The sequence below is a fragment of the Symphalangus syndactylus genome, chromosome 8, assembly GCF_028878055.3.
Source record: "Symphalangus syndactylus isolate Jambi chromosome 8, NHGRI_mSymSyn1-v2.1_pri, whole genome shotgun sequence".
NCBI classification, from domain to species: domain Eukaryota; kingdom Metazoa; phylum Chordata; class Mammalia; order Primates; family Hylobatidae; genus Symphalangus; species Symphalangus syndactylus.
The window spans coordinates 111,264,790-111,289,190 of record NC_072430.2 but is presented as its reverse complement, the minus strand read 5'-3'; the positions used below and the strand labels follow the sequence as shown (position 1 = coordinate 111,289,190).

Here is a 24,401-nt window from a genome sequence, read left to right as displayed (position 1 = left end):
GGGCCACACTCTCTCTGAAGACTTGAGAAAGAATTCCTTCTTGCCTTTTCTAGCTTTGGGTTGCAGTGCTTGCGTTCCTGGCTTGTTGCTGCATCACTCCAACCTCTGCTTCCCTCTTCACATGTCTGTCTTTCCTCTGTGTCTGTGTTTCTAAATCTCTCTTTCTCTCTCCTTATAAGGATACCAGTCATTGCATTCAGGACCTGCCGTAAACCAGTCTGACCCCATCTTAAATTGATTATATCCGCCAAGACTCCATTTCTCATAAGATCACATTCATAGGTACCAGGCGTTAGGACTTCAACATATCTCTTTTTTTTTTTTTTTTTTTTTTTTAAGACAGAGTCTTGTTCTGTTGCCCACACTGAAGTGCAGTGGCTCCATCTCGGCTCACCACAACCCCCGCCTCCCAGGTTCAAGTGATTCTCCTGTCTCAGCCTCCTGAGTAGCTGGAACTACAGGTGCACACCACCATGCCCAGCTAATTTCTGTATTTTTAGTAGAGACGAGGTTTCACTATGTTGGCCAGGCTGGTCTCGAACTGCTGACCTCATGATCCACCCACCTCAGCCTCCCAAAGTGCTGAGATTACAGGCATGAGTCACCACGCCTGAACAACTTCAACATGTCTTTTTGGAAACACAATTCAACCCACAACACCAGGTTTATTTTTAGATAACTTTATTAAAAGCCAACAAATTTCAATAAGCTTATTTTTCTTATTGGTATTTTCTCCACTCATAAGAAATAGGGGAGGGCTGACATCTTTTCTTTGCCTTAAAGATGATCTCATCTTAGGTATGGATATATACATGTAGAAATAAATCAATTTATTTATGCAAAGGGCTTTAGTCAAGTGTCTTTTGGAGCCCAATATTCCTTCCTTCTGCTAATGTGTGTGCAGTACCAACTATAAGCCAGTGCTAGGAGCTGGAAATACAGAGGTGAATGAGATAGACCTGATCTTGCCCTCTGGGAACCTGCAGTCCATCAAGGGGCTGGCCACACATTATATAGATGACTGCAACTGTGGTGTGTGGGAGGAGTAAATGCTGGCTGCTATGCTGTCAGAGCTTATGCCTGTGGATAGAAGGGAAGAAACTGAAGCAGGAAAGTACATATCAACTTGTTTGGAAAAACTGTGGAAAAGCTCATGTGGCCAAAGCCAGAAGAGATGGAGCTGAGAGATACAGCCATGAGGAGTAGATGTGAGAGCTACAGAAGATTTCTAGATGGAGAGAACCTGGTCAGGTGTGGGATTAGTTTGAAAAACATCCTGGCCTGGAATAAGGCAAGGCTGTTTGCAGAAGGACTGGTATTGGGGGGGAGCGCATACAGCCAAGACCAGAGGCAGTAGAAATTTGAGAGATATTTAGGAGGTGGAATTATCAAGACTTGCTGATGAATCTGATTGGCTTTGGTGAATCCCAGAGTTCTTCTGGCTGAGCAACTGGGCAGATTTACTATTGACAAGGGGAAAATGGTAAAAGAATGAGAGAGAGAGAAAAAAAATATGAGAATGTGGGAGGAGTGTGTGTGTGTGTGTGTGTGTGTATGGGTGTATGTGTGCATGCACGCCTGTGGATGGAAAAGGAAGAAGCATGCTGCCAGATTAGAAAAAGCATGAGTTTCATTTCTTACATTTTGATTCTGAAATACCTGTGTGATATCTAAAATGGAAATGTCACATGGAGAACTGCATACTTCCTGGAGCTCAGAAAGATCTGGACTACAGTTGCCAAATGGGGAGTTGTTGCCTCATAAATAGAAATGAAGCTATTAGTATGATGGAGATTGTCTAGAGAGAAGGTAAGAGAAGAAAGCCTGGAGGAACTTAGCCTGTCATGGTTAAGTAGAACAGGAGCAACTGACAGAGGACAATGAGAAAGGGGTGGTCAGAGAGTCAAGATAAGTCCCTGGAATCTGATGACGTAAAAGACCTGAAGGCAGAGGGTGTTTCAAGAACAAGGACTGGTCTACACTGTCAGATGCTACTGGCATGTCAGATAAAATGATACCTGAAAAATACCCAATGGATGTATGACAAAGGTCATTTGTGACTTTGATGAGACCAATTTTGTGCAATGGAGAGGGCAGAAATAAGACCAGAGTAGAAAGGAAGGACCCTAGTCTTAGGGGCCAGAGTGTCACTCTGGAGCTGGCATGCTCAGTGCTGTGGGCCAGAGGAATGTGCCATGTACCATGACAGCAGTGGGAAGGGCCCCATCAGGACTCTGATATGATAGAAGGGCTTTTGGGAGGAGGTGACATCGAAACTGAGTTATGAAGAGGAAGGAAGGCCAACAGTCAGGGGCATGGTAGGAGTAAATGGGAGAGTTGTTCAATTCAGAGAAAGCAACGCATTCAAAGATAAAGAAGAAAGAAAGAACTTTTGAAGAACTGCCAATTTGCTTTATCTGGAAAATAGAGTTTGAGGAATGTCAGGAGGCCAGAAGGTAAGTAGAGGCCTTATTAAAACCAATGAAGGATTTTAGGCAGAAGAGGGATAGGAGCAGCTTCTAATTTAAAATGATCACTGTCTGCAATGGGAAGAATGAATTGGAGGGGGAGACACAAGAAGCAGGAAGACTAGCTCTGTTGCAGGTGGAGAAATGATGAGGACCTTAAGCAAGCAGTGGCTGTGGGGATATAGGGAAAGAGCTATATTTGCAAGAGATACAATTGACAGAACTTGACCAATCTGACATTGAGGATAAGAGAGTGCTCAAGAGAGTCAAGAATGCCCCTGATGTTTTCAACATCTCAACACATGGTGGTGGTGTTATCTGAGGCAGAACTTCCCAAACAGTGGGCCACAAATGAATTGAGTGTGTAGAACTCTTGATCTCCTCAGTCCTGGGGGCAGAATCTGGGGCAGCTGGAGTCCCCAAGCTGGTTGCCTCTTGTCTTTGTCACTTACTATGTGTGCTGAGTCATGAAAATGATTGGGAAGATGCAATTAATGTAATGAATACAGGAGAAGGAGCAGACTTTCAAGAGACATCTAAGTGAAAGTTCTGGTGGGTAACAGACACATATCTCTGGAGCCCAGGAGAGAGCTCTGGGCTGGACGTGAGGACACAGAGTTGTCAGCAACTGATAGTACTGAGAAGAAACTGATAACTATAGTGACCTCCTGGAGGAGGACCTGAGTGGTGGGGGAGGGAAGACTTCTGCAGTTCAGAGTCTCTTGTGCCTCTTGGATTTTGTTCCATGTGCATGATATACATATCCAAAAATACAAAGAAATGGATAGATATCTGGATGGTTGGATGTTAACGTTTAACTACTATTAGAGAGGAGAGGGTGAAGATAGACGGGGAGTGAGCAGAAGGGTTCTCTGCTCCAGTAGAACTCAAGTGCCAGAGCACAGGGTCAGCTCCAAACTGAAAGTGTTTCTGCTGCTGAAGCTGGAGGGAAGGGGAGAAGGTGATGAATGCAGATGCAAGTCAGTGTGTGAAATGGAGGAATAAGGAACAAAACAGGCAGCAGGACCAGGTCCTGAGGGCCAAGGACTCAGGGAAAGGCGGGGCTTCTAAGGAAGGACACGAAGTTTTGAAATACAGGCATGTGCACATAACGACATTTTGGTCAATGGCAGACGGCATGATACCACAGTGGTCCTGTCGCAAGCCAAAAGAGTGAGGGTCGTGATCAACTCAGTATACCACTGGAGGCTATATGAGTAAACAGCAAACTGTTCTCATAAATGCAGAATGTTGGCAAACTGACAAACCGCATCTACCGCCCAGAAGGAATGCTGAGGGCAGTCACACCCCAAGCGCATTGTTTCTTGTGATTAGGCACACCTGTAGCCTGTTAGCAATAATAATGTGAACCTGTGATCAATCAAGCAGCTGACCAACCATTAGCTCCTCCCTCCTCTTTCTACCCAATAAATACGAAGGGCTGTAGAAGCTCAGGGCTGCCTTTACTCACTAGAAGCAAGGAGCCCCCTTCTTCTTCCCCTGACCCCTTCTTTTTCTTTAAAACAAATCCTTTTTTCTTTGTCTTCATTTCTACATTCATCCTCCTTCGTTCAGTCCGGTAGTAACTGTGGCAAACCGTGGCATGGTCCCATAACATAATGGAGTTGAGCAATTCGTTTTGCCTAGTGACCTCCTGATGATCCTGACCCTGTGTAGGCCTAGGCTAATAAAGTATGTGTTTGTGTCTTTGTTTTTAAAAAAAAATTTGAAAAGAAAAAAGTAATTTTTAAAAATAGAAAAAAGCATATAAAAGGACATAAAGAATCTAAAGAAAAAGGATATAAAGAAGAAATATTTTTGTATAGCTGTACAAGGTGTTTGTGTTTTAAGCAAAGTGCTAATACAAAAGAGTTAGTTTTAAAAAACATAAAAGCTTATAAAGTAAAAAAATACAGTAAGCTAAGGTTAATTTATTATTGAAGAAAGAAAAAAATTTTAAAATAAATTCAGTGTGGCCTAAGTGCATGGTGTTTATCAGTCTGCAGTAGTCTACAGTAATGTCCTAGGCCTTCACATTCACTCGTCACTCACTCACTGACTCACCCAGAGCAACTTCCAGTCCCGCAAGCTTCATTTATGGTAAGTGCCCTATACAGTTGTACCATTTTTTAATCTTTTATGCTGTTTTCTTTTCCTGTACCTTTTTTATATTTAGATATGTTTAAATACACAAATACCATTATGGTTACAATTGCCTACAGTATTCAGTACAGTAACATGCAGTGCGGGTTTGTAGCCTAGGTGTATAGTAGCCTATACTATCTAGGTTTGTGTAAGTACATTCTCTCATGTTCACGCGATAACAAAATTGCCTAGCAATGCATTTCTCAGAATGTATCTCCCATTATTAAGTGACACATGACTGCAACTGTTAAGGGGAAGGGAGAGACACAACACAGAAAAAAATATAATTTTTTTCAGAGCTAAGGGCTCTGTGGAAGTTAGGGACCATTAATTTGTGGTGCCTGCTATGTGCGATTGTGTGATTCCTTGCAAAGATGCTCAGCTGCCTGGATGCAGGAGCAGAAACCTAGATGCATGATTGTAGTAAACTCCAAAATATTAGAGTATACTGCCACCCCCTGCTGTTAGAATAAATGCAGTTAGAGTAAAAATAACACCACAATGTATTCCAACAAAATTTTGGGTTTTTCCATGTTGACTTTATTTGGAGTAGCAAATTATTTCCAAAAAGTTTTTATTTTTCTCACATTTGTGCACGTGCTTTACTGTGCCTTAAATAGGTGCTAAGGTGACTTTGGTTATCCACATTGAACATGAGAGTGGAAAATGAGTCCAGTTCACTTAGAATTTGGGAACGAAGAAGGTGAGGCAAAGAAATTGAAGGCCATTGCAAGAAAGCAGATGAAGAGATAGACTATGGGGGTCTAGATTGGAATAGAAGGAAGTAATAAATAGAAATAAAATTAAAAAGTCCAAACAAAGGGGATATTGAAACTATTTAACAACAATATGGGTACAGATCCCAACCAATTAAAACAGTTGCTGCCTTTCAGAATGGACTAACTGATCAAAATAAACTGCAGGGGACAGAGTGGGTGCCATTGGTCCAGATCAGAGAGGGTTGAGTGAGGTGAAAGTACAGGAAGCTGGGGAGGAAGGACACAGAGAGGGTGGGGTTTGGGAATTCAGATGAGGTTCTGGCTGATGGCCAAGTCGCCAGGAGTGGGCCAAACCAAAGACCAGAGGAGGCAGGAAGGTGGAAGTGCAGGCACAAAGGGATATGTAGAAGTCCAAACGGCTGTTGATTTTAACTCAAATTCTTTTATTCTCAGAATTTAGAGGCCCTCTGTGTGGCTTCCTGCACTAGGCAGAATAGAGCTTCAAATTCATTTCATGGGAGTGGGCTACAAAGCAGTCATTCTAAAATTGATTCCACTGACTTGTAGTTAGTCCTAGCTGTCCCATATATACTTGCATTATAGACAGTTTTGTGACAGGAAAAAAAAAGACTTGATTTTATGCTGTGTTTTTATTAACAAAGGTCAAGGGGTTTGTGTGTGTGTGTGTGTGAGTGTGTGTGTGTGTGTGTGTGTGTGTTTGGTTGATCTTAACTCTGTCACTTTTGGCTCTTGTGCCCACAAAGAAGCACTCTTCGAGATATTTCAAAATCAGAGAATCTCACAGTGTGGAGGTCTCTGGTTACTAACATATCAATGAGATTATTCTTGTGTGAGGCTTGTTTAATCTCTTCAATTAATGGAATACTTAATTTCCTGATTTCAGAAACTGAACTACGTAAAAAAGATAAAAGGATCTCCTTACTCATCACAGATGACAGCCAGGAAGAACAGGTCTCAGATGGTAGGTACACTTACACTCAATTTTTTAAACTGCCCTTTTTATTCAAGAGTTAACACTACATTGCAAAGAAAGAAATTTGATCACCCACCAACCATAAAGTGGGAGTTAAGTCATCCTATATTCAAAAAATAAGATTATATTTAAAATCTGTTTAAGTCTTCGGAGAAAATTACCAGATAGTCACTGCGCACCTTCTATCTGCTGGTCACTGTGAGAGACACTGGGCACAATAAGGAAGTGATGGCCCCGCTCACAGGGGAAAGGAGTCATGAGAATATGAAAAGGTAAATGCCAAGACACACAGTGAATTAAATGGCTTAAAAAAACAAAGCAAGACAGGTCAAAAGGAAGAAAAGTACTTAATAAATAGTCTAAAAACACATGAAAAGGAAAAAGCCTTGTATAAAGGAGAAAATTTAATTACATCTTGAAATCTAGTTGGGATATAAGATGGCTAAAGAAAAATGGGCATTTCTTCAGAAACTGAGCTAGTTCAGTCATGGAATATGAAAAATGTCTGGAGATCTACTGTACAACAATGTACTTGTCTTCCGAATACAGTGTCTTCCAGATGCATATAGGATAGATGAAGCTGGAAAGGTAGGTAGGGGCCACCTGTTGTCTAGCTGAGTGGTTAGTTAGCAGTATGACTGGTGGATGGTGGATGATGGGACTGTTGATGAAAGAGTTAGACTCTGTGGGATATTTTAAGAGATTTATTCCAAGCCAAATATGAGTGACCATGGCCCATGGTACGGCCCTCAGGAGGTCCTGAGAACATATGTCCAAGATAGTCGGGGTACAGCTCAGTTTTATATATTTTAGGAAGGCATGAGACATCAATCAAATACATTTAAGAAATACACTGGTTTCATTCAGAAAGGCGGGACAAATCAAAGGGGGTGGTGGGGGGCCTCCAGGCTATAGGCAAATTTAAACATTTTCTGGCAGACAATTGGTGAAGTTTGTCTAAAGACCTGGGATTGGTAGAAAGGAATGTTTAGGTTAAGATAAAGGATTGTGGAAATGAAGTTTTATTGTGCAGAGGAAGCTCTCAGATAGCCGACTTCAGAGAGAGCAGGTTATAATTTGTTTCTTATCAAGGGTGCCTGGCTCTTCATTGATTATCTCCTGGTTCTGGGGAGGAAGGAAGGAAAACAAAAGGAAGAGGAGATTCTCTATAGAATGTAGATTTTTCCCACAAGACATTTTGCAGGGCAATTTCAAAGTATGGCAAGGAAATATATTTTGGGGTAAAGCATTTTGATTTTCATCCTTGTTATGGCAGAGTCAGATTGGAAAGTAAGTCACGATATACAGGGTTAAATAAAACACATCTGGTGAGAATTTATTGTTTATAGGGCATGACTCTCCAGACCCCTTAGAAAGGAATTTGGGTGGCCGAGCACGGTGGCTTACGCCTGTAATCCCAGCACTTTGGGAGGTGAAGGCAGGCAGATCACCTGAGGTCGGGAGTTCGAGACCAGCCTGATCAACATGGAGAAAACCCGTCATACAAAAAAATTAGCTGGGTGTGGTGGCACATGCCTGTAATCCCAGCTACTCAGGAGGCTGAGGCAGGAGGATCACTTGAACCTGGGAAGCGGAGGTTGTGGTGAGCCAAGATCACACCATTGCACTCCAGCCTGTGCAACAAGAGCAAAACTCTGTCTCAAAAAAAAAAAAAAAAAAAAAAAAAGAAAAGAAAAGAAAGGAATTAGGGCAAAATAAAAAAATTGGAGCTTAGTCCTCAGGACAAAGCACAAAATAGATGGAGTCAGGCTTAGAGAATTAATCCAACTGTAACATGAGCCCTATAGGGGATTATCAACAGCCCAAATCACTGTTCTGACAAGCGTGGTGAACTCAGTCCCACCTAGACAGTGTCTCTCTAGATATCTGAGTGGCAGCATTATTATTGCATTGGCCCAACTGGTGTTAAGCAACACTTAAGATCTGAGGGCACCAAGCCCCTTGTGAGAACTGAAGGAAACTGTAAGATCTGTCATGAAGGAGATGGCAGTTTTCCAAGGTAGAGGAAGAGAAGCCAAATTGTAGAGTGTGTATTCCTGAGACTACTCGAATCAGAATAGTTTAAGTTGCTAATTACAGTTTCAGGTTCTTAGACCTCTACCTGAATAAATCATAAGCATATGCAGATTAAAGTACTTTAGTTGTGATAAAAGAGAGAAAATGGGGTTGATTTAAGGTTGTTTTGCAGATCATTTGTTGAATAAGCATAGAATCAAATATAACCAATTACAGTGTTTTCCACATTTTGAGAAACATTTCCATAAGCTTAGGTGGATTGTAAAAAACATATAGTGATTAATGAAATCAATTTAATCACTAGCATTTTTCTCACTGAAATAGAATGAAATTGATAAGAAAACAGTAAGGAGACCAGATTTTTTTCCCCAATGAACTAGAATAGAATAGAAAGAAAAAGGCAAGTAGGAAAAACAAGAAAAGGGTAAGTATGACTAGATTAGTTTATTAGGGTTCCCTAGAGGGATAGAACTAATAGGATACATATATATAAAAATATATATAATATATGATATTTATATTAAATATATATTTATATATTAAATTTATATTTATTATATATATTATATATTTATAAATATATAATATATTATAATATTATATATTATAATATATAATTATATATTAAAATAATATATAATTTTTAATAATTATATATAAATTATAATTATATATAATTATAATAATATATAAATATATATTTTTATATTATATTTATATTTATATATTTATTTATATTTATATTTATATATTTTATGTACATATATTTATATATTCATATATTTTATATAAATGTATTTATATTTTTAAATATTTATTATTAAATATAAATATATAATATTTATATTTATATATAATATATATTATATATTATATATAATATATAATATATATTATATATAATATATAATATATTATATATTATATATAATATATTATATATTATATATAATATATAATTATAATATAATTTATATAACATATAATTATATATTATATATAATATTCTTATATATTATAATATATAATTATAATATATAATAATTATATATTTATAAATATATAATTTATATAATATATACTGTATTTATATATGATGTATTATATAATCTATATTTTATATATTATATAAAATATTTATTATATATAATATATAAAAGTACATCATATATAAATATATATTTTATATATATATAAAGGGGAGTTTATTAAGTAATAACTTACATGATCAAAAGTTCCTACAGTAGGCTGTCTGCAAGCTTGAGGAGCAAGGAGAGCCAGACCAAGTCTCAAAATTGAAGAACTTGGAGTCCAATGTTTGAGGGCAGAAAGCATCCAGCATGGGAGAGAGATGTAGGCTGGGAGGCTAGGCAATTCTCACCTTTTCACATTTTTCTTCCTGCTTTATATTTGCTGGCAGCTGGTTAGATTGTGCCCACCAGATTAAGGGTGTGTCTGCCTTCCCTAGCCCACTGACTCAAAGGTTAATCTCCTTTGGCAACACCCTCACAAACACCCAGGATCAATACTTTGCATCCTTCAATCCCATCAAGTTGACACTCAGTATTAACCATCACAAATTCACCCCTTGTCAACTTGAACCCATACACATCTCCTGAGATCATACATAATCTTCAAATAAAGACAATAATAAGGTCATAATTATGCTTAACATAATACAGCTATCCTTCATACAACCAGAAACGCACCAATTTCCAACCCAAATACTATTACATAAAGTTAACAATACTTAAATGCTAATATGAAGTCAATAAATCTTATTTCACATGATAAAGGAAAAGGAAATAAAATGAAGATATTTTCTTAGTACAAGTGTATACATGCACAAACATGTTTTTAACAAAAGAAGGAGGAAACACTCATGACAGTTACAGTCCTCGTTTCTGCAGCTGGTCATGTGGTTGCAGCTGGTATTGATGACTATCTTCTTCTACTACCCATTCTGTATTCCCTTTGCCTTCAGCAAGCGCCTCAGCAGGTCGTGGTTTTTTCCATGGTGGAGTGACCCAAGCCTTCATTCCTGAGGGGTCTAGACCATTTGTAGTCCTGCCTGGATTGGGCTATTGTAGTTTCCCACTGACCTTAATCACAGGGCATAGTAATACTAAGATAGGCCCTAATGAATCTCCTGTATTCCATGCATACTCTTCCTCACCTCCATTATGGAATAGTAAACTGATTTCGTCTGATAGTCTGGGTCAGTCACCCCAGCCAACACTGTAACTCCCTTTTTAGCCTGTTGCCTGAAAGGTAGGAGGAGCCCAAAGTGTCCAGGTGGCAATCTTAACTTCCAGTTTAATGGGATTTTTGTGTCTCCTGGTGGCAGCGTTCTTCCCTCTGGAACTAAGACCTCTAGGCCAGCAAAACATAATGTTACATGAACAGGAAGCAAAAATGTTGCTAGTGGATCACTAGAGGTGATGGTGAGTGGTGCCACTTCCACTTTCACCCCTTGATTCCTAGACGGGTGATTCCTGGCTATGGGAGAAACAGTACCATATATTGGACACTGATTCAGAGCATACATGGCCTTCTGGAGAACTTTGCCCTAGCCCTGCAAAGTATTGTCACCTAGTTGGCATTGTAACTGTGACTTCAAAAGGCCATTCCACCGTTCTATCAATCCAGCTGCTTCAGGATGATGGGGAACATGATAAGACCTGTGAATTCCATCAGCATGAGCCCACTGCCCCACTTCTTTAGCTGTAAAGTGAGTGCCTTGGTCAGAGGCAATGCTGTGTGGAATACTATGCCGGTGGATAAGGCATTCCAGGAGTCCATGGATGGTAGTCATGGCAGAAGCATTGCGTGCAGGATAGGCAAACCTATATCTGGTGTAAGTGTCTATTCCAGTGAGGACAAACCTCTGCCCTTTCCATGATGGAAGAGGTCCAGTATAATCAACCTGCCACCAGGTAACTGGCTGATCACCCCGAGGAATGGTGCAATATCGAGGACTCAGTGTTGGTCTCTGCTGCGAGAAAATGGGGCATTCAGCAGTGGCTGTAGCTACATCAGCCTTGGTGAGTGGAAGTCCATGTTGCTGAGCCCATGTGTAACCTCCATCCCTGCCACCATGGCCACTTTGTTCATGGGCCCATTGGGCAATGACAGGAGTGGCTGGGGAATAAGGCTGAGTGGTGTCCACAGAACAGGTCATCCTATAAACCTGATTATTAAAATCCTCCTCTGCTAAGGTCATCCGTTGGTGAACACTCACATGGGATGCAAATATCTTCAGTTTGTGACCACTCAGAGAGGTCCATCCACATACCTCTTCCCCAAATTTCTTTGTCACCAATTTTCAAATCATGCTTCTTCCAAGTCCCTGACCATCCTGCCAAACCATTGGCAACAGCCCATGAATCAGTATATAATTACACATCTGGCCATTTCTCCTTCCTTACAAAGTGTACAATCAGGTACACTGCTCGAAGTTCTGCCCACTGGGAAGATTTCACTGCTGTCCTTCAGGGATTTCCTAGAAAGGGGCTGTAGTGCTGCAGCTGTCCACTTTCGGGTGGTGCCTGCATGTCGTGCAGAGCCATCTGTGAACCAGGCCCTAGCCTTTTCTTCCTCTGTCACCTGATCACAGGGAACTCCCATGAGGCCATCTGTATAGGCTGGGGAAGAGAAGGCAGAGTGGCAGGAGTGGAGACCACGGGCATTTGAGCCACTTCCTCATGTAACTTACTTGTGCCTCCAGGACGTGCTTGAGCCCAATCACATATATACCACTTCCATTTCATGATGGAATGCTGCTGTGCATGACTCATTTTATGGCTAGATGGGTCAGAAAGCACTCAGTTCATGACAGGCAATTCAGGTCACATGAAGACTTGATGAGCCATAGTCAAACGTTCAGTTTCCACCAAAGCCCAGTAACAGGCCAAGAGCTGTCTCTCAAAAGGACAGTAGTTATCTACAGAAGATGGCAGGGCCTTGCTCCAAAATCCTAGAGGCCTCTGCTGTGATTCACCTATGGGGGCCTGCCAAAGCCTCCAAACAGCATCCCTATCTATCGCTGACACCTCAAGCACCATTGGATCTGCTGGGTCATATGGCCCAAGTGGGAGAGCAGCTTGTACAGCAGCCTGGACCTGTTGCAGAGCCTTCTCCTGTTCTGGACTCCACTCAAAACTGGCAGCCAGCCTTTCAGGTCACTCAATAAGTGGGTGGAAGTAACACACCCAAATGAGGAATGTGTTGCCTCCAAAATCCAAATAGGCCCACTAGGCATTATGCCTCTTTGTTGGTTGTAGGAGGGGCCAAATGCAGCAACTTATCCTTCACCTTAGAAGGAATATCTTCACAGGCCCCACACCACTGGACCCCTAGAAATTTTACTGATGTAGAAAGTTCCTGAATTTTAGTCAAATTTATTTCCTATCTTCTGGCATGTAAATGTCTCACCAATAAGTCCAGTGTTTGCTACTTCTTGCTCAGTGGATCCAGTCAGCGTAATGTCAAATGTCATCAGTGTAATGAACCAGTGTGATACCTTGTGGAAGTGAAAAGTGATCAAGGTCGCTCTGAATGAGATTATGACACAAAGCCTGAGAGTTGATATACCCCTGAGGTAGGACAGTAAAGGTACATTGCTGGCCTTGCCAACTGAAGGCAAATTGCTTCTGGTGGGCCTTATGGACAGGAATGGAGAAAAAGGCATTTGCCAAGTCAATGGCTGCATACCAGGTACCAGGAGATGTGTTAATTTGCTCAAGCAATGAGCATCTGGTGCATCTGGTACAGCAGCTGCAACTGGAGTCACCACTTAGTTAAGCTTATGATAATCTACTGTCATTCTCCAAGATCCATCTGTCTTCTGCACAGGCCAAATGGGAGAGTTGAATGGGGATGTGGTGGGAATCACCACCCCTGCGTCTTTCAGGTCCTTGATAGTGGCACTGATTTCTGCGATCCCTCCAGGGATATGATATTGTTTTTGATTTACTATTTTTCTAGGTAGAGGCAGCCCCGATGGCTTCCATTTGGCCTTTTCCATCACAATAGCCCTCACCCTACCATTCAGGGAGCCAATGTGGGGGTTCTGCCAGCTGCTAAGTTTGTCTGCCAATTATGCATTCTGGCACTGGGGAAATGACCACAGGATGAGTCTGGAGACCCACTGGACCCTCTGTAAGTCCGACCTGAGCTAAAATTCCATCAATTACCTGAACTCCATAAGCCCCTACTTTAACTGGAATACCACAATTATGTGGTATTGATTCCAGGGTCCCCTGGAATCAATGTCAGCTCAGAGCCAGTGTCCAGAAGTCCTTGAAATGTCTGATTATATCCCTTTCCCCATTGCACTGTTACTCTGGTAAATGGCCAGAGGTCCCCTTGGGGAAAGATGGGAGAAAGATTCACTGCATAAATTGTCAGTAAAGTAGTGGGGTCCTTCCTCAAGGGGGCTCGGTTTCCCCTTCATTCAAGGGATTCAGGGTCTGTAAACTGGCTCAAATCTGGAAATTGATTGAGGGGCCACGATTCTTTTTTATAATTCAAATGTGTCGTTTATCCATTCAACCTAGAAGTTTTTTCCTTATATAAATTAAGTAGGAATGCAATAGGCTTCCTGTCAATTTCACTTCTAGGAACACCAAGATTAATTAGCCAATGCCAGAGCTCTACACAAGTCAGACTATTCTGATTGCTGCTTTGTCTCTGCTGTCCATTATGGCAGTTATGCCCACCTTGCCTTTTTTTTTTTTTTTTTTTGAGATGGAGTCTCGCTCTGTCGCCCAGGCTGGAGTGCAGTGGTGTGATCTCGGCTCACTGCAAGCTCCACCTCCCGGGTTCACGCCATTCTCCTGCCACAGCCTCCCGAGTAGCTGGGACCACAGGTGCCCACCACCATGCCCGGCTAATTTTTTGTATTTTTAGTAGAGATGGGGTTTCACCATGTTAGCCAGGATGGTCACGATCTCCTGACCTCATGATCCACCCACCTTGGCCTCCCAAAGTGCTGGGATTACAGGCGTGAGCCACTGCACCTGGCCCCACCTTGCCTTTGATGGTTGGTTAAGTGCCACCACTTGGCCCCTGCCACCTTGGGATCCACTTATTCCCAATGTATTTAAGTTTTGTAGTTGAGTGACTGTGGTTCCCACTGTTAGATCTGACTTACAGAGAAGAGCAATTACGAGGCTCTTCAAAGATGCAGGTGCTACCCTCACAAATCTATTTCACAAGGCATTGGTCAAGGGTATATCTTCTGGACCCTCCCAGCTGGGATGAGTAGGTCTAAAGTGACTAATCCACTCCACCATCCCAATCTCCCTAAGCCTTTGGATTGCTTCCTTTAAACCAAGGGAGATCAGGCATTTCCAGCTCACTCACAGTGGGCCATCTTTTAATCTATATTTCAGTTAACCAAGCAAATAAACTATTAGAACCTTTTTAACTTCCCGAGCTGCAACATTAAACACAGAGTCCCTACTTAGTAGGCCCAAATCAATAAATTCAGCCTGATCCAACTCTATGTTCCGTCAACTATTATTCCCATACCCTTAATATCCATTCCCATGCCTGTTCTCCAGATTTCTGTTTATATAAATGAGAGACATCGGCTGGGCACGGTGGATCATGCCTGTAATCCCAGCACTTTGGGAGGCCGAGGTGGGAAGATCACAAAGTCAGGAGATCGAGACCATCCTGGCTAACATGGTAAAAATCCATCTCTACTAAAAATACAAAAACAAAATTAGCCAGGCATGGTGGCAGGCGCCTGTAGTCCCAGCTACTTGGGAGGCTGAGGCAGGAGAATGGCATGAACCCAGGAGGCAGAGCTTGAGCCAAGATCACACCACTGCACTCCAGCCTGGGTGACAGAATGAGACTCTGTCTCAAAAAAAAAAAAAAGAGACATCAAGCAGCTCTTTTTGAGTGTAGCACACTTCTTCATGGGTCGTACTCTCAACCTCACCTCTAGAGGCCCACCGAGACTTTAGTCTAGTTATAGGTCTAGAAGCAAACAAGGGTGTTAGGGGTGGCTACTGAGGAGAATCAACATTTTTCCTGGCAACTGCCTCGGGGAGGCCGTCACTCTTGCCTCAGGCAGCACAGGGTTTATCTCCTCAGACAAAGGTGGAAAGGCTGATGACAGCATGGGTCAGGGAGGGGATGTTGCCACTACTGGGTATGGGGAAGCTGTTCCTTCTGGCAAAAAAGGCTTCATCACAGTTTACAAACTCAGTGTCCCCAGCTTCATCAGGGTTCTCCCACACGTCTCCATTCCAAGTTGCAGCGTCCCATTCTTTTCCAATTAATGCCCTCACTTTAACAGGAGACACCTGGCAAGGCTGTGCATACACTTTTCGTTGCAATTCAGCCACTCACATAATGAGAGCTTGTGTCTGTTTTTCCACAATTTCAGCTCTTTCTCTACAGGAGATAAGACTCACTCAGGGCAATCTTTGCAGATTTGAGGCTCAGTATCTGCTTCTGAAGCCAGGAGACAGAATCTCTGAGTTCATCATTTTCTTTCATCACTTTGTCCACTGAACTTAGGAGCAGCTAACCAGCTTCATTATGTTCCTTTGTTCACCACATATGGTCAAAGGTATTATGTATAGAGTCATTAAACTCCCTGCCTCTCATGGGCAGTGAATCAGGAGTGTCAAATGCATTTATTTTGCATAACTCATTAAATAGTTCATGCCAGGGACTATCAGTGTTCTCCATACTATTAAAAGTAGAGTCCTCAGCCCACTGACTCAAATGTTAATCTCCTTTGGCAACACCCTCACAGACACACCCAGGATCAATGCTTTGCATCCTTCAATCCAATCAAGTTGGCACTCAGTATAACCATCACAATTAGAAAAAGATAAGTATTATTTCATGTAATTTTTTGTTTCATTAATATGTACACAAATATGCACATTGGACTATAATGTAAAATGTGCCTTTGATTGTGGGTCATAGTCACTGAAGTTTGAAAAACATTGACATAGAACATCTCATGACCTAGTTAGGTTGTTGGTTATATTCTAAATCCAGCAGGTTTTATTTAATTTTGATTTCAGGACTTAAAGATCTGGTCCCTGATAAAGAAAAAAATCTAGTTATGTCAGATGGTAAGTCAGTGGGGTTATAAACAATGTCTATATTGCTAATAGTCATGATTCATATTGTCCAGTTGTTAGAGAATAATGTTATGGTCTAGTGACCAAAGCAAGTTTTAAATAAGTGCTTCTTTTCATATGCTTCACAAACACTTTGAAATGGGCATAAAAATGTCAACTTTTTTTTAAAAAGCACTAAAACTGCTTCCTTGTCATATTCACCTCAAACTCTCCTAAAATACTCTAACTTCAGCTCCAGTCCCTTGTATCTCTTGCTTCTCGCCTTTCCCTTTTCTTCTCAATTCTTTATTATGAAGCCGAAAATAACCAATAGGGCAAGACAGCATCTTCCTCAGAACACAGGTGAGAGGAAGAGACTGAGAGAGCCAAGTTAGAATTCTCCTTAACAGGGAAAATCTGGGAATTTTTGTCTCATTATGTGTATATATATCTCTCATCATATATATAATTTATAATGTATTACATAAATACACACACATATATATGCTGTTGACCCTTGAACAGCATAGGTTTGAACTGCACAGGTCCACTTATCATGCAGATTTTTTTCCACCTCTGCTATCCCTGAGACAGCAAGACCAATGCCTCCTCCTTCTCCTGCTCCTCCCCAGCCTAGTCAACATAAAGAAAATGAGGATAAAGAACCTTATGATGATCCATTTCCACTTAATGAATAGTAAATATATTTTCTCTTCCTTATTATTTTCTTAATAACATTTTCTTTTCTCTAGCTTACTTTATTGTTAGAATGCAGTATGTGATACATATAACATAGAAAATATATGTTAATCAACTGTTATCAGCAAGACTTCTGGTCAACAGTGGGCTATTAGTTAAGTTTTGGGGGAGTCAAAAGTTACGTGTAGATTACTGATCACACAGAGGAATGGTGTCCCTAACCTCCACATTGTTCACGGGTCAACTGTATACATATAATGTGACTGCTTGCAAATATTTATGTAGAGAATTGTATTTTTTCTAAAGCTGCCTATACAAACCGTATATCAAAAAAATAATAATTTAGTCTGTTTCCATTTTTACAGCTTCATCTGAAACTATCTATTTAGAAGGAAGCTAGCAATCATTGAGAAGTTGCCCAGTGGTTTATGGAGGCCAGGGAAGGAGGCTTCATAGGGATGTTGGTAGAAAGATGCTATACTGAGCAGTTGACTGAACATCTGCTTGTTCATATTGTCCACTTAGGACATGGATAAGTCATCATCAATGGTTGAGACTTTATATAACAGTGGTCTAGCATCTTGTAACTCCTAGGAGAGCAGTGAATTCAGAGAAACCTCAGAGTGGAAGGAACAAGATAGAAGAAAATGGAAATAACTGCAGAAATTATTGTGCTTTACATACTAAAAACTATTCTTTTAACTCTATTTGCAGCAGCAGATTTTCCAAATCAGATTCCTCAAACCACCTTTGAAAAGCCACAGAGTCTTGAGTTCCTAAATGGTAGGTGGTAGACAAAACATTAACTAGTATTTTCTTATTCTACAAGTGGAACTGGGTAATAGAGGATCAAGTTTCCTTGCAATACTGTTCTTGTCAAACCCTCCCCACTTCCCACATTCCCCAGGGACCCAGCCTTGGTTGCTTACTCTCCTGGATCCCAGCTTCCCACTTTTTTTCTTTTTTTTAAGACAGGGTCTGCTCTGTTGCCTGGGCTGAAGTGCAGTGGTGCAGTTACAGCTCACTGCAACCTCAACCTCCTAGACTTGTGATCCTCCCAACTCAGCCCCTCAAGCAGCTGGGACCACAGGCATGCACCACCACACCCAACTAAGTTTTAATTTTTTTTTGTAGATCTAGGGTCTCACAATGTTGCCCAGGCTGGTCTCAAACTCCTGGGCCCAAGTGACCATCCACTTTGGCCTTCCAAAGTGCTAGAATTACAGGCGTGAGCAACTGTGCCTGGCCTGCCTCCCACTTTTGCAACCAAATCCTTAAATCCTTCATTAAATCCTTCCCTCAAGATGAGTAAGTAAGGAAATTGACACAAGTAATCTGCACGTCCAGATTTCCCAAGTATATAACTGAGTTGAAAACAAAGCTGATGTAGATTTCTTTGTGGTTGACCAGTCAGGATATTCACCCCAGCCCCCACCCTTTTATTTAAATGTCCAATAAAATGAACAAAATTTCATGCACCTTTCATTCTGAAATGTATGGTATGATGGACTTAGGAATGGGGCTAATCAGGGGGAATTAGAATTGGTGCATAGAGGACCAGCAAAGCCAAGAGCAGAAATGGAGCTGACAACATAGCTGAATACACGATTTGGAATGAAAAGCAAGGTGCCAGGAGAGAGCACATAAAAATAGCTTGTGGCCAGGGAAGAGGCCACAATTAGTTTTGTTATATGAAAATACATAACTATGATCTCATGGCTTTATTTCCCCATGGAATCACTCTCACACATGCACTTTCTCAGCTATTGAATCATGAATACAGGAATCCAGCAAAAAAAAAAAAAAAAAGCTAATAATAACATATGCTACTAAAATATTTTGGAAATAGTTATGTCTTTTCATTCTTTTCCTTTTACAGACTTTGAAGGCAAAACCGTGGAATCCTAACAGATCCAATTGGATGAAATATATAATTACTTGGTAGCATAATAAACATAGAAAGAATTTATATGAATGTCTATATTTAAGGAAGAATAATTTGAAAGATTTATGTCAGTCTTAGATAATACCATGCAAGGCAATTAAATCACTGTGACAGCACAAAGGCCAGAGTTCAGTCATTTTGCATTACTTGTATCCACACATGTTTGTTTCATAATAATTGCATTTTCTTAGAACTATTTTGGTGTCAAATGCTATTTTTATACTATGTTAAAATAGAGTTGTCAGTCATTGCATCTGCCCATACGTCTTCTGAGAGAACCTGCTTCCTTCCACCAGCCATACCTAAGACCTGCACCTAAGTGGCCGTGTTTGCTGAAATGTCCTCATCACCTTGGCCTCAACTAATTAGGCCAAACAGATGTACTTCACTCAAGGAGAACCAATCATATTTTCTCTCTCTCTCTCAAAGAAAAATTGAACTGAGACCAGTGAGTAAGTTGGTGTCTGGGTCAGGTTAATGGTAGTGAACTATGTGCCTGTGAGCTCTTCAGAGCTGGTTGGGTTCACCACCTTCATAAGACCTGCCTCTGTACCATTTTTCCTTGGGTGTGCTTTGTATAAAGGTCTGTACAATAAATCACACTTTTTTAAAGCTTAGATTGAATAGGTTTCTGCTCCTTGACAACAGATATGGCCTGAATAAAATGAATTTTGAAAGAAAAGCATAATATTTTTACTATATAATTGCATGGTTTAAGTAAAAATTACAGTCTTTTATTAAAGCAATAATAGCCAAACCAGTATGCTCAGATATTTTCCAGCTAATAAGGCCCTTTACAAATGCCAATTAGGAACTTTTGAAAGCCCAGGAGTCATGTGAAAAACTGCTGATATCTGTGCTTTCTCTGTATGTTTAATAGCTCTTAAGATACAAATCACTTTCTGAAAATTCAGGGAAATTGTAGATGCATCTTCTGCATTGCTTCTGCACCATCATAACGCAATGGGTAATTTCAAACCCATGACTGACTTTTGCTTGTTTCCAAAGTCAGCACTTCATTTGACGTTATGGTGAAGAAAGCTTAATATCCATGTTAAGGACATTGATTTTGTGCCCTAATCCTACCAATACCATTGCCTGACCTTGTGGGGTCCTCAACCCAAGGAATGTGACCATGGAGAACAAGACCTGGATGGGAAATCAAATGGTGCTTTACACAGAGCTGGGCACATGGCGGTTGCCCCTCAACATACAGGGCTTCTTATGATAAAACTAAGCGAGATTGGCATGTTCTCACTCATAGGTGGGAATTGAACAATGAGAACTCATGGACACAGGAAGGGGAACATCACACTCCGGGGACTGTTGTGGGGTTGGGGGAGGGGGGAGGGACAGCATTAGGAGATATACCTAATGCCAAATGACGAGTTAATGGGTGCAGGAAATCAACGTGGCACATGGATACATATGTAACAAACCTGCACATTGTGCACATGTACCCTAAAACCTAAAGTATAATAAAAAAAAAAAAACAAAAAGAAAAAAAAAAAACTAAGCGAGATTGGAAACTGTGATTCAGACCAAGAAGCCCAAGCTAAACTTCCCGCTCCATACCCCTTGAATCAGTTATGTGACTCCTTATTACCCATAACCAGATAGAAAAGCTAGAACAAAGAACACAAACACAAACACATCACATTTCAATGTAGTGGCCCTGCCCCTTAGTGATTTTTCTTCCCATGAGTGTCAAGTTGTGAACAATGAGATAATGAGCTTCTTCTCCAATTGGTGGACATCTAGGAAAGGGCTAGAGGGGACCTAGACAGAGTTTTGTCCCCTTTTGGGACATATTCATCCCCATCCCCAGAAGTCTCTATTTCCAGCATGAATATGAACTGCCATATGTTTGTACAACCATAGGATGACAAGAATGCTCTAGAATAGACTCCTGTAGGAGAATAAAATGGATTGATTTTAATCACCATATCTACTACCACACATTTGTCCCAAATTAATATATGGAATTACACTGGGGGGAAAGTGTTAAGTGTTTGCTATTTATTTAGAAATGATGGGAGGTGGAGCCAAGATGGCCAAATAGGAACAGCTCCAGTCTACAGCTCCCAGTGTGAGCGACACAGAAGATGGGTGATTTCTGCATTTCCATTTGAGGTACCAGGTTCGTCTCACTGGGAGTGCCAAACAGTGGGTGCAGGACAGTCAGTTAGGCGCACTGTGCGCGAGCCAAAGCAGGGCGAGGCATTGCCTCACTTGGGAAGTGCAAAGGGTCAGGGAGTTCCCTTTCCTAGTCAAAGAAAGGGGTAACAGACGGCACCAGGAAAATTGGGTCAGTCCCACCCTAATACTGCGCTTTTCCAATGGGCTTGGAAAACGGCACACCAGGAGACTGTGTCCCGCACCTGGCTTGGAGGGTCCTATGCCCACGGAGTCTCCCTGATTGCTAGCACAGCAGTCTGAGATCAAACTGCAAGGCGGCAGTGAGGCTGAGGGAGGAGCACCCGCCATTGCCCAGGCTTGCTTAGGTAAACAAAGCAGCCAGGAAGCTCAAAGTGGGTGGAGCCCACCACAGCTCAAGGAGGCCTGCCTGCCTCTGTAGGCTCCACCTCTGGGGGCAGGGCACAGACAAAAAGTCAGCAGGAACCTCTGCAGACTTAAATGTCCCTGTCTGACAGCTTTGAAGAGAGTAGTGGTTCTCCCAGCATGCAGTTGGAGATCCGAGAACGGGCAGACTGCCTCCTAAAGTGGGTCCCTGACCCCCGAGCAACCTAACTGGGAGGCACCCCCCAGTAGGGACAGACTGACACCTCACTCAGCCAGGTACTCCTCTGAGACAAAACTTCCAGAGGAACTATCAGACAGCTGAATTTGCGGTCTCATGAAAATCCGCTGTTCTGCAGCCACTGCTGCTGACACCCAGCCAAACAGGGTCTGGAGTGGACCTATAGCAAACTCCAACAGACCTGCAGCTGAGGGTCCTGTCTGGTAGAAGGAAAACTAACAAACAGAAAGGACATCCACACAAAAAACCCATCTGTACATCACCATCATCAAAGACCAAAAGTAGATAAAAACACAAAGATGGGGAAAAAACAGAGCAGAAAAACTGGAAACTCTAAAAAGCAGAGCACCTCTCCTCCTCCAAAGGAACACAGTTCCTCACCAGCAACGGAACAAAGCTGGATGGAGAATGACTTTGACGAGTTGAGAGAAGAAGGCTTCAGATGATCAAACTACTCCGAGCTACGGGAGGAAATTCAAAACAATGGCAAAGAAGTTAAAACTTTGAAAAAAAATTAGATGAATGGATAACTAGAATAAACAATGCAGAGAAGGGATTAAAGGAGCTGATGGAGCTGAAAGCCAAGTTTTGAGAACTATGCAAAGAATGCAGAAGCCTCGGTAGCCGATGCGATCAACTGGAAGAAAGGGTATCAGTGATGGAAGATGAAATGAATGAAATGAAGCGAGAAGGGAAGTTTAGAGAAAAAAGAATAAAAAGAAACGAACAAAGCCTCCAAGAAATATGGGACTATGTGAAAAGACCAAACCTACGTCTGATTGGTGTACCTGAAAATGACGGGGAGAATGGAACCAAGTTGGAAAACATTCTGCAAGATATTATCCAGGAGAACTTCCCCAATCTAGCAAGGCAGGCCAACATTCAGATTCAGGAAATACAGAGAATGCCACAAAGATACTCCTCAAGAAGAGCAACTCCAAGACACATAATTGTCAGATTCACCAAAGTTGAAATGAAGGAAAAAATGTTAAGGGTGGCCAGAGAGAAAGGTCGGGTTACCCACAAAGGGAAGCCCATCAGACTAACAGCTGATCTCTGGGCACAAACTCTACAAGCCAGAAGAGAGTGGGGGCCCATATTCAACATTCTTAAAGAAAAGAATTTTCAACCCAGAATTTCATATCCAGCCAAACTAATCTTCATAAGTGAAGGAGAAATAAAATACTTTACAGACAAGCAAATGCTGAGTGATTTTGTCACCACCAGGCCTGCCCTAAAAGAGTTCCTGAAGGAAACACTAAACATGGAAAGGAAGAACTGGTACCAGCCACTGCAAAAACATGCCAAATTGTAAAGACCATCGAGGCTAGGAAGAAACTGCATCAACTAACGAGCAAAATAACCAACTAACATCATAATGACAGGATCAAATTCACACATAACAATATTAATTTTAAATGTAAATGGGCTAAATGCTCCAATTAAAAGACACAGACTGGCAAACTAGATAAGGAGTCAAGACCCATCAGTGTGCTGTATTCAAGAAACTCATCTCACGTGCAGAGACACACATAGACTCAAAATAAAGGGATGGAGGAAGATCTATCAAGCAAATGGAAAACAAAAAAAGGCAGGGGTTGCAATCCTAGTCTCTGATAAAATAGACTTTAAACCAACAAAGATCAAAAGAGACAAAGAAGGCCATTACCTAATGGTAAAGGGATCAATTCAACAAGAAGAGCTAACTATCCTAAATATATATGCACCCAACACAGGAGCACCCAGATTCATAAAGCAAGTCCTGAGTGACCTACAAAGAGACTTAAACTCCCACACAATAATAATGGGAGATTTTAACACCCCACTGTCAACATTAGACAGATCAACGGGACAGAACGTTAACAAGAATATCCAGGAATTGAACTCAGCTCTGCACAAAGTGGACCTAATAGACATCTACAGAACTCTCCACCCCAAATCAACAGAATATACATTTTTTTCAGCACCACACCACACCTATTCCAAAATTGACCACATAGTTGGAAGTAAAGCACTCCTCAGCAAATGTAAAAGACCAGAAATTATAACAAACTGTCTCTCAGACCACAGTGCAATCAAACTAGAACTCAGGATTAAGAAACTCACTCAAAACCGCTCAACTACATGGAAACTGAACAACCTGCTCCTGAATGACTACTGGGTACATAATGAAATGAAGGCAGAAATAAAGATGTTCTTTGAAACCAACGAGAACAAAGACACAACATACCAGAATCTCTGGGACACATTCAAAGCAGTGTGTAGAGGGAAATTTATAGCACTAAATGCCCACAAGAGAAAGCAGGAAAGATCCAAAATTGACATCCTAAAATCACAATGAAAAGAACTAGAAAAACAAGAGCAAACACATTCAAAAGCTAGCAGAAGGCTAGAAATAACTAAAATCAGAGCAGAACTGAAGGAAATAGAGACACAAAAAGCCCTTCAAAAAATTAATGAATCCAGGAGTTGGTCCTGGATCCAGGATCAACAAAATTGATAGACCGCTAGCAAGACTAATAAAGAAGAAAAGAGAGAAG

At 41.2% G+C, this 24,401-nt stretch overlaps 1 protein-coding gene across 8 annotated transcripts in view; it reads left to right on the top strand.

Moving 5' to 3' along the window:
- The window catches only part of MDH1B (malate dehydrogenase 1B), a 40,620-nt gene extending 20,903 nt beyond the window's left edge, over nt 1-19,717 (top strand). For 2 of the 8 annotated variants that reach the window (XM_055290377.2, XM_055290375.2), the window contains exons 10-13: nt 6,237-6,314; nt 16,418-16,468; nt 17,870-17,938; nt 19,035-19,717. In XM_055290377.2, the coding sequence (XP_055146352.1) occupies nt 6,237-6,314; nt 16,418-16,468; nt 17,870-17,938; nt 19,035-19,063 (227 nt within the window). In that variant the 3' untranslated portion in view covers nt 19,064-19,717. Of the gene's footprint in view, nt 1-4,467; nt 4,631-6,236; nt 6,315-16,417; nt 16,469-17,869; nt 17,939-19,034 lie in introns of those variants that run through there. The other 6 variants (XM_055290381.2, XM_055290379.2, XM_055290380.2 and 3 more) reach the window with 4 other exon arrangements.
- Nucleotides 19,718-24,401: the final 4,684 nt, after the last annotated feature.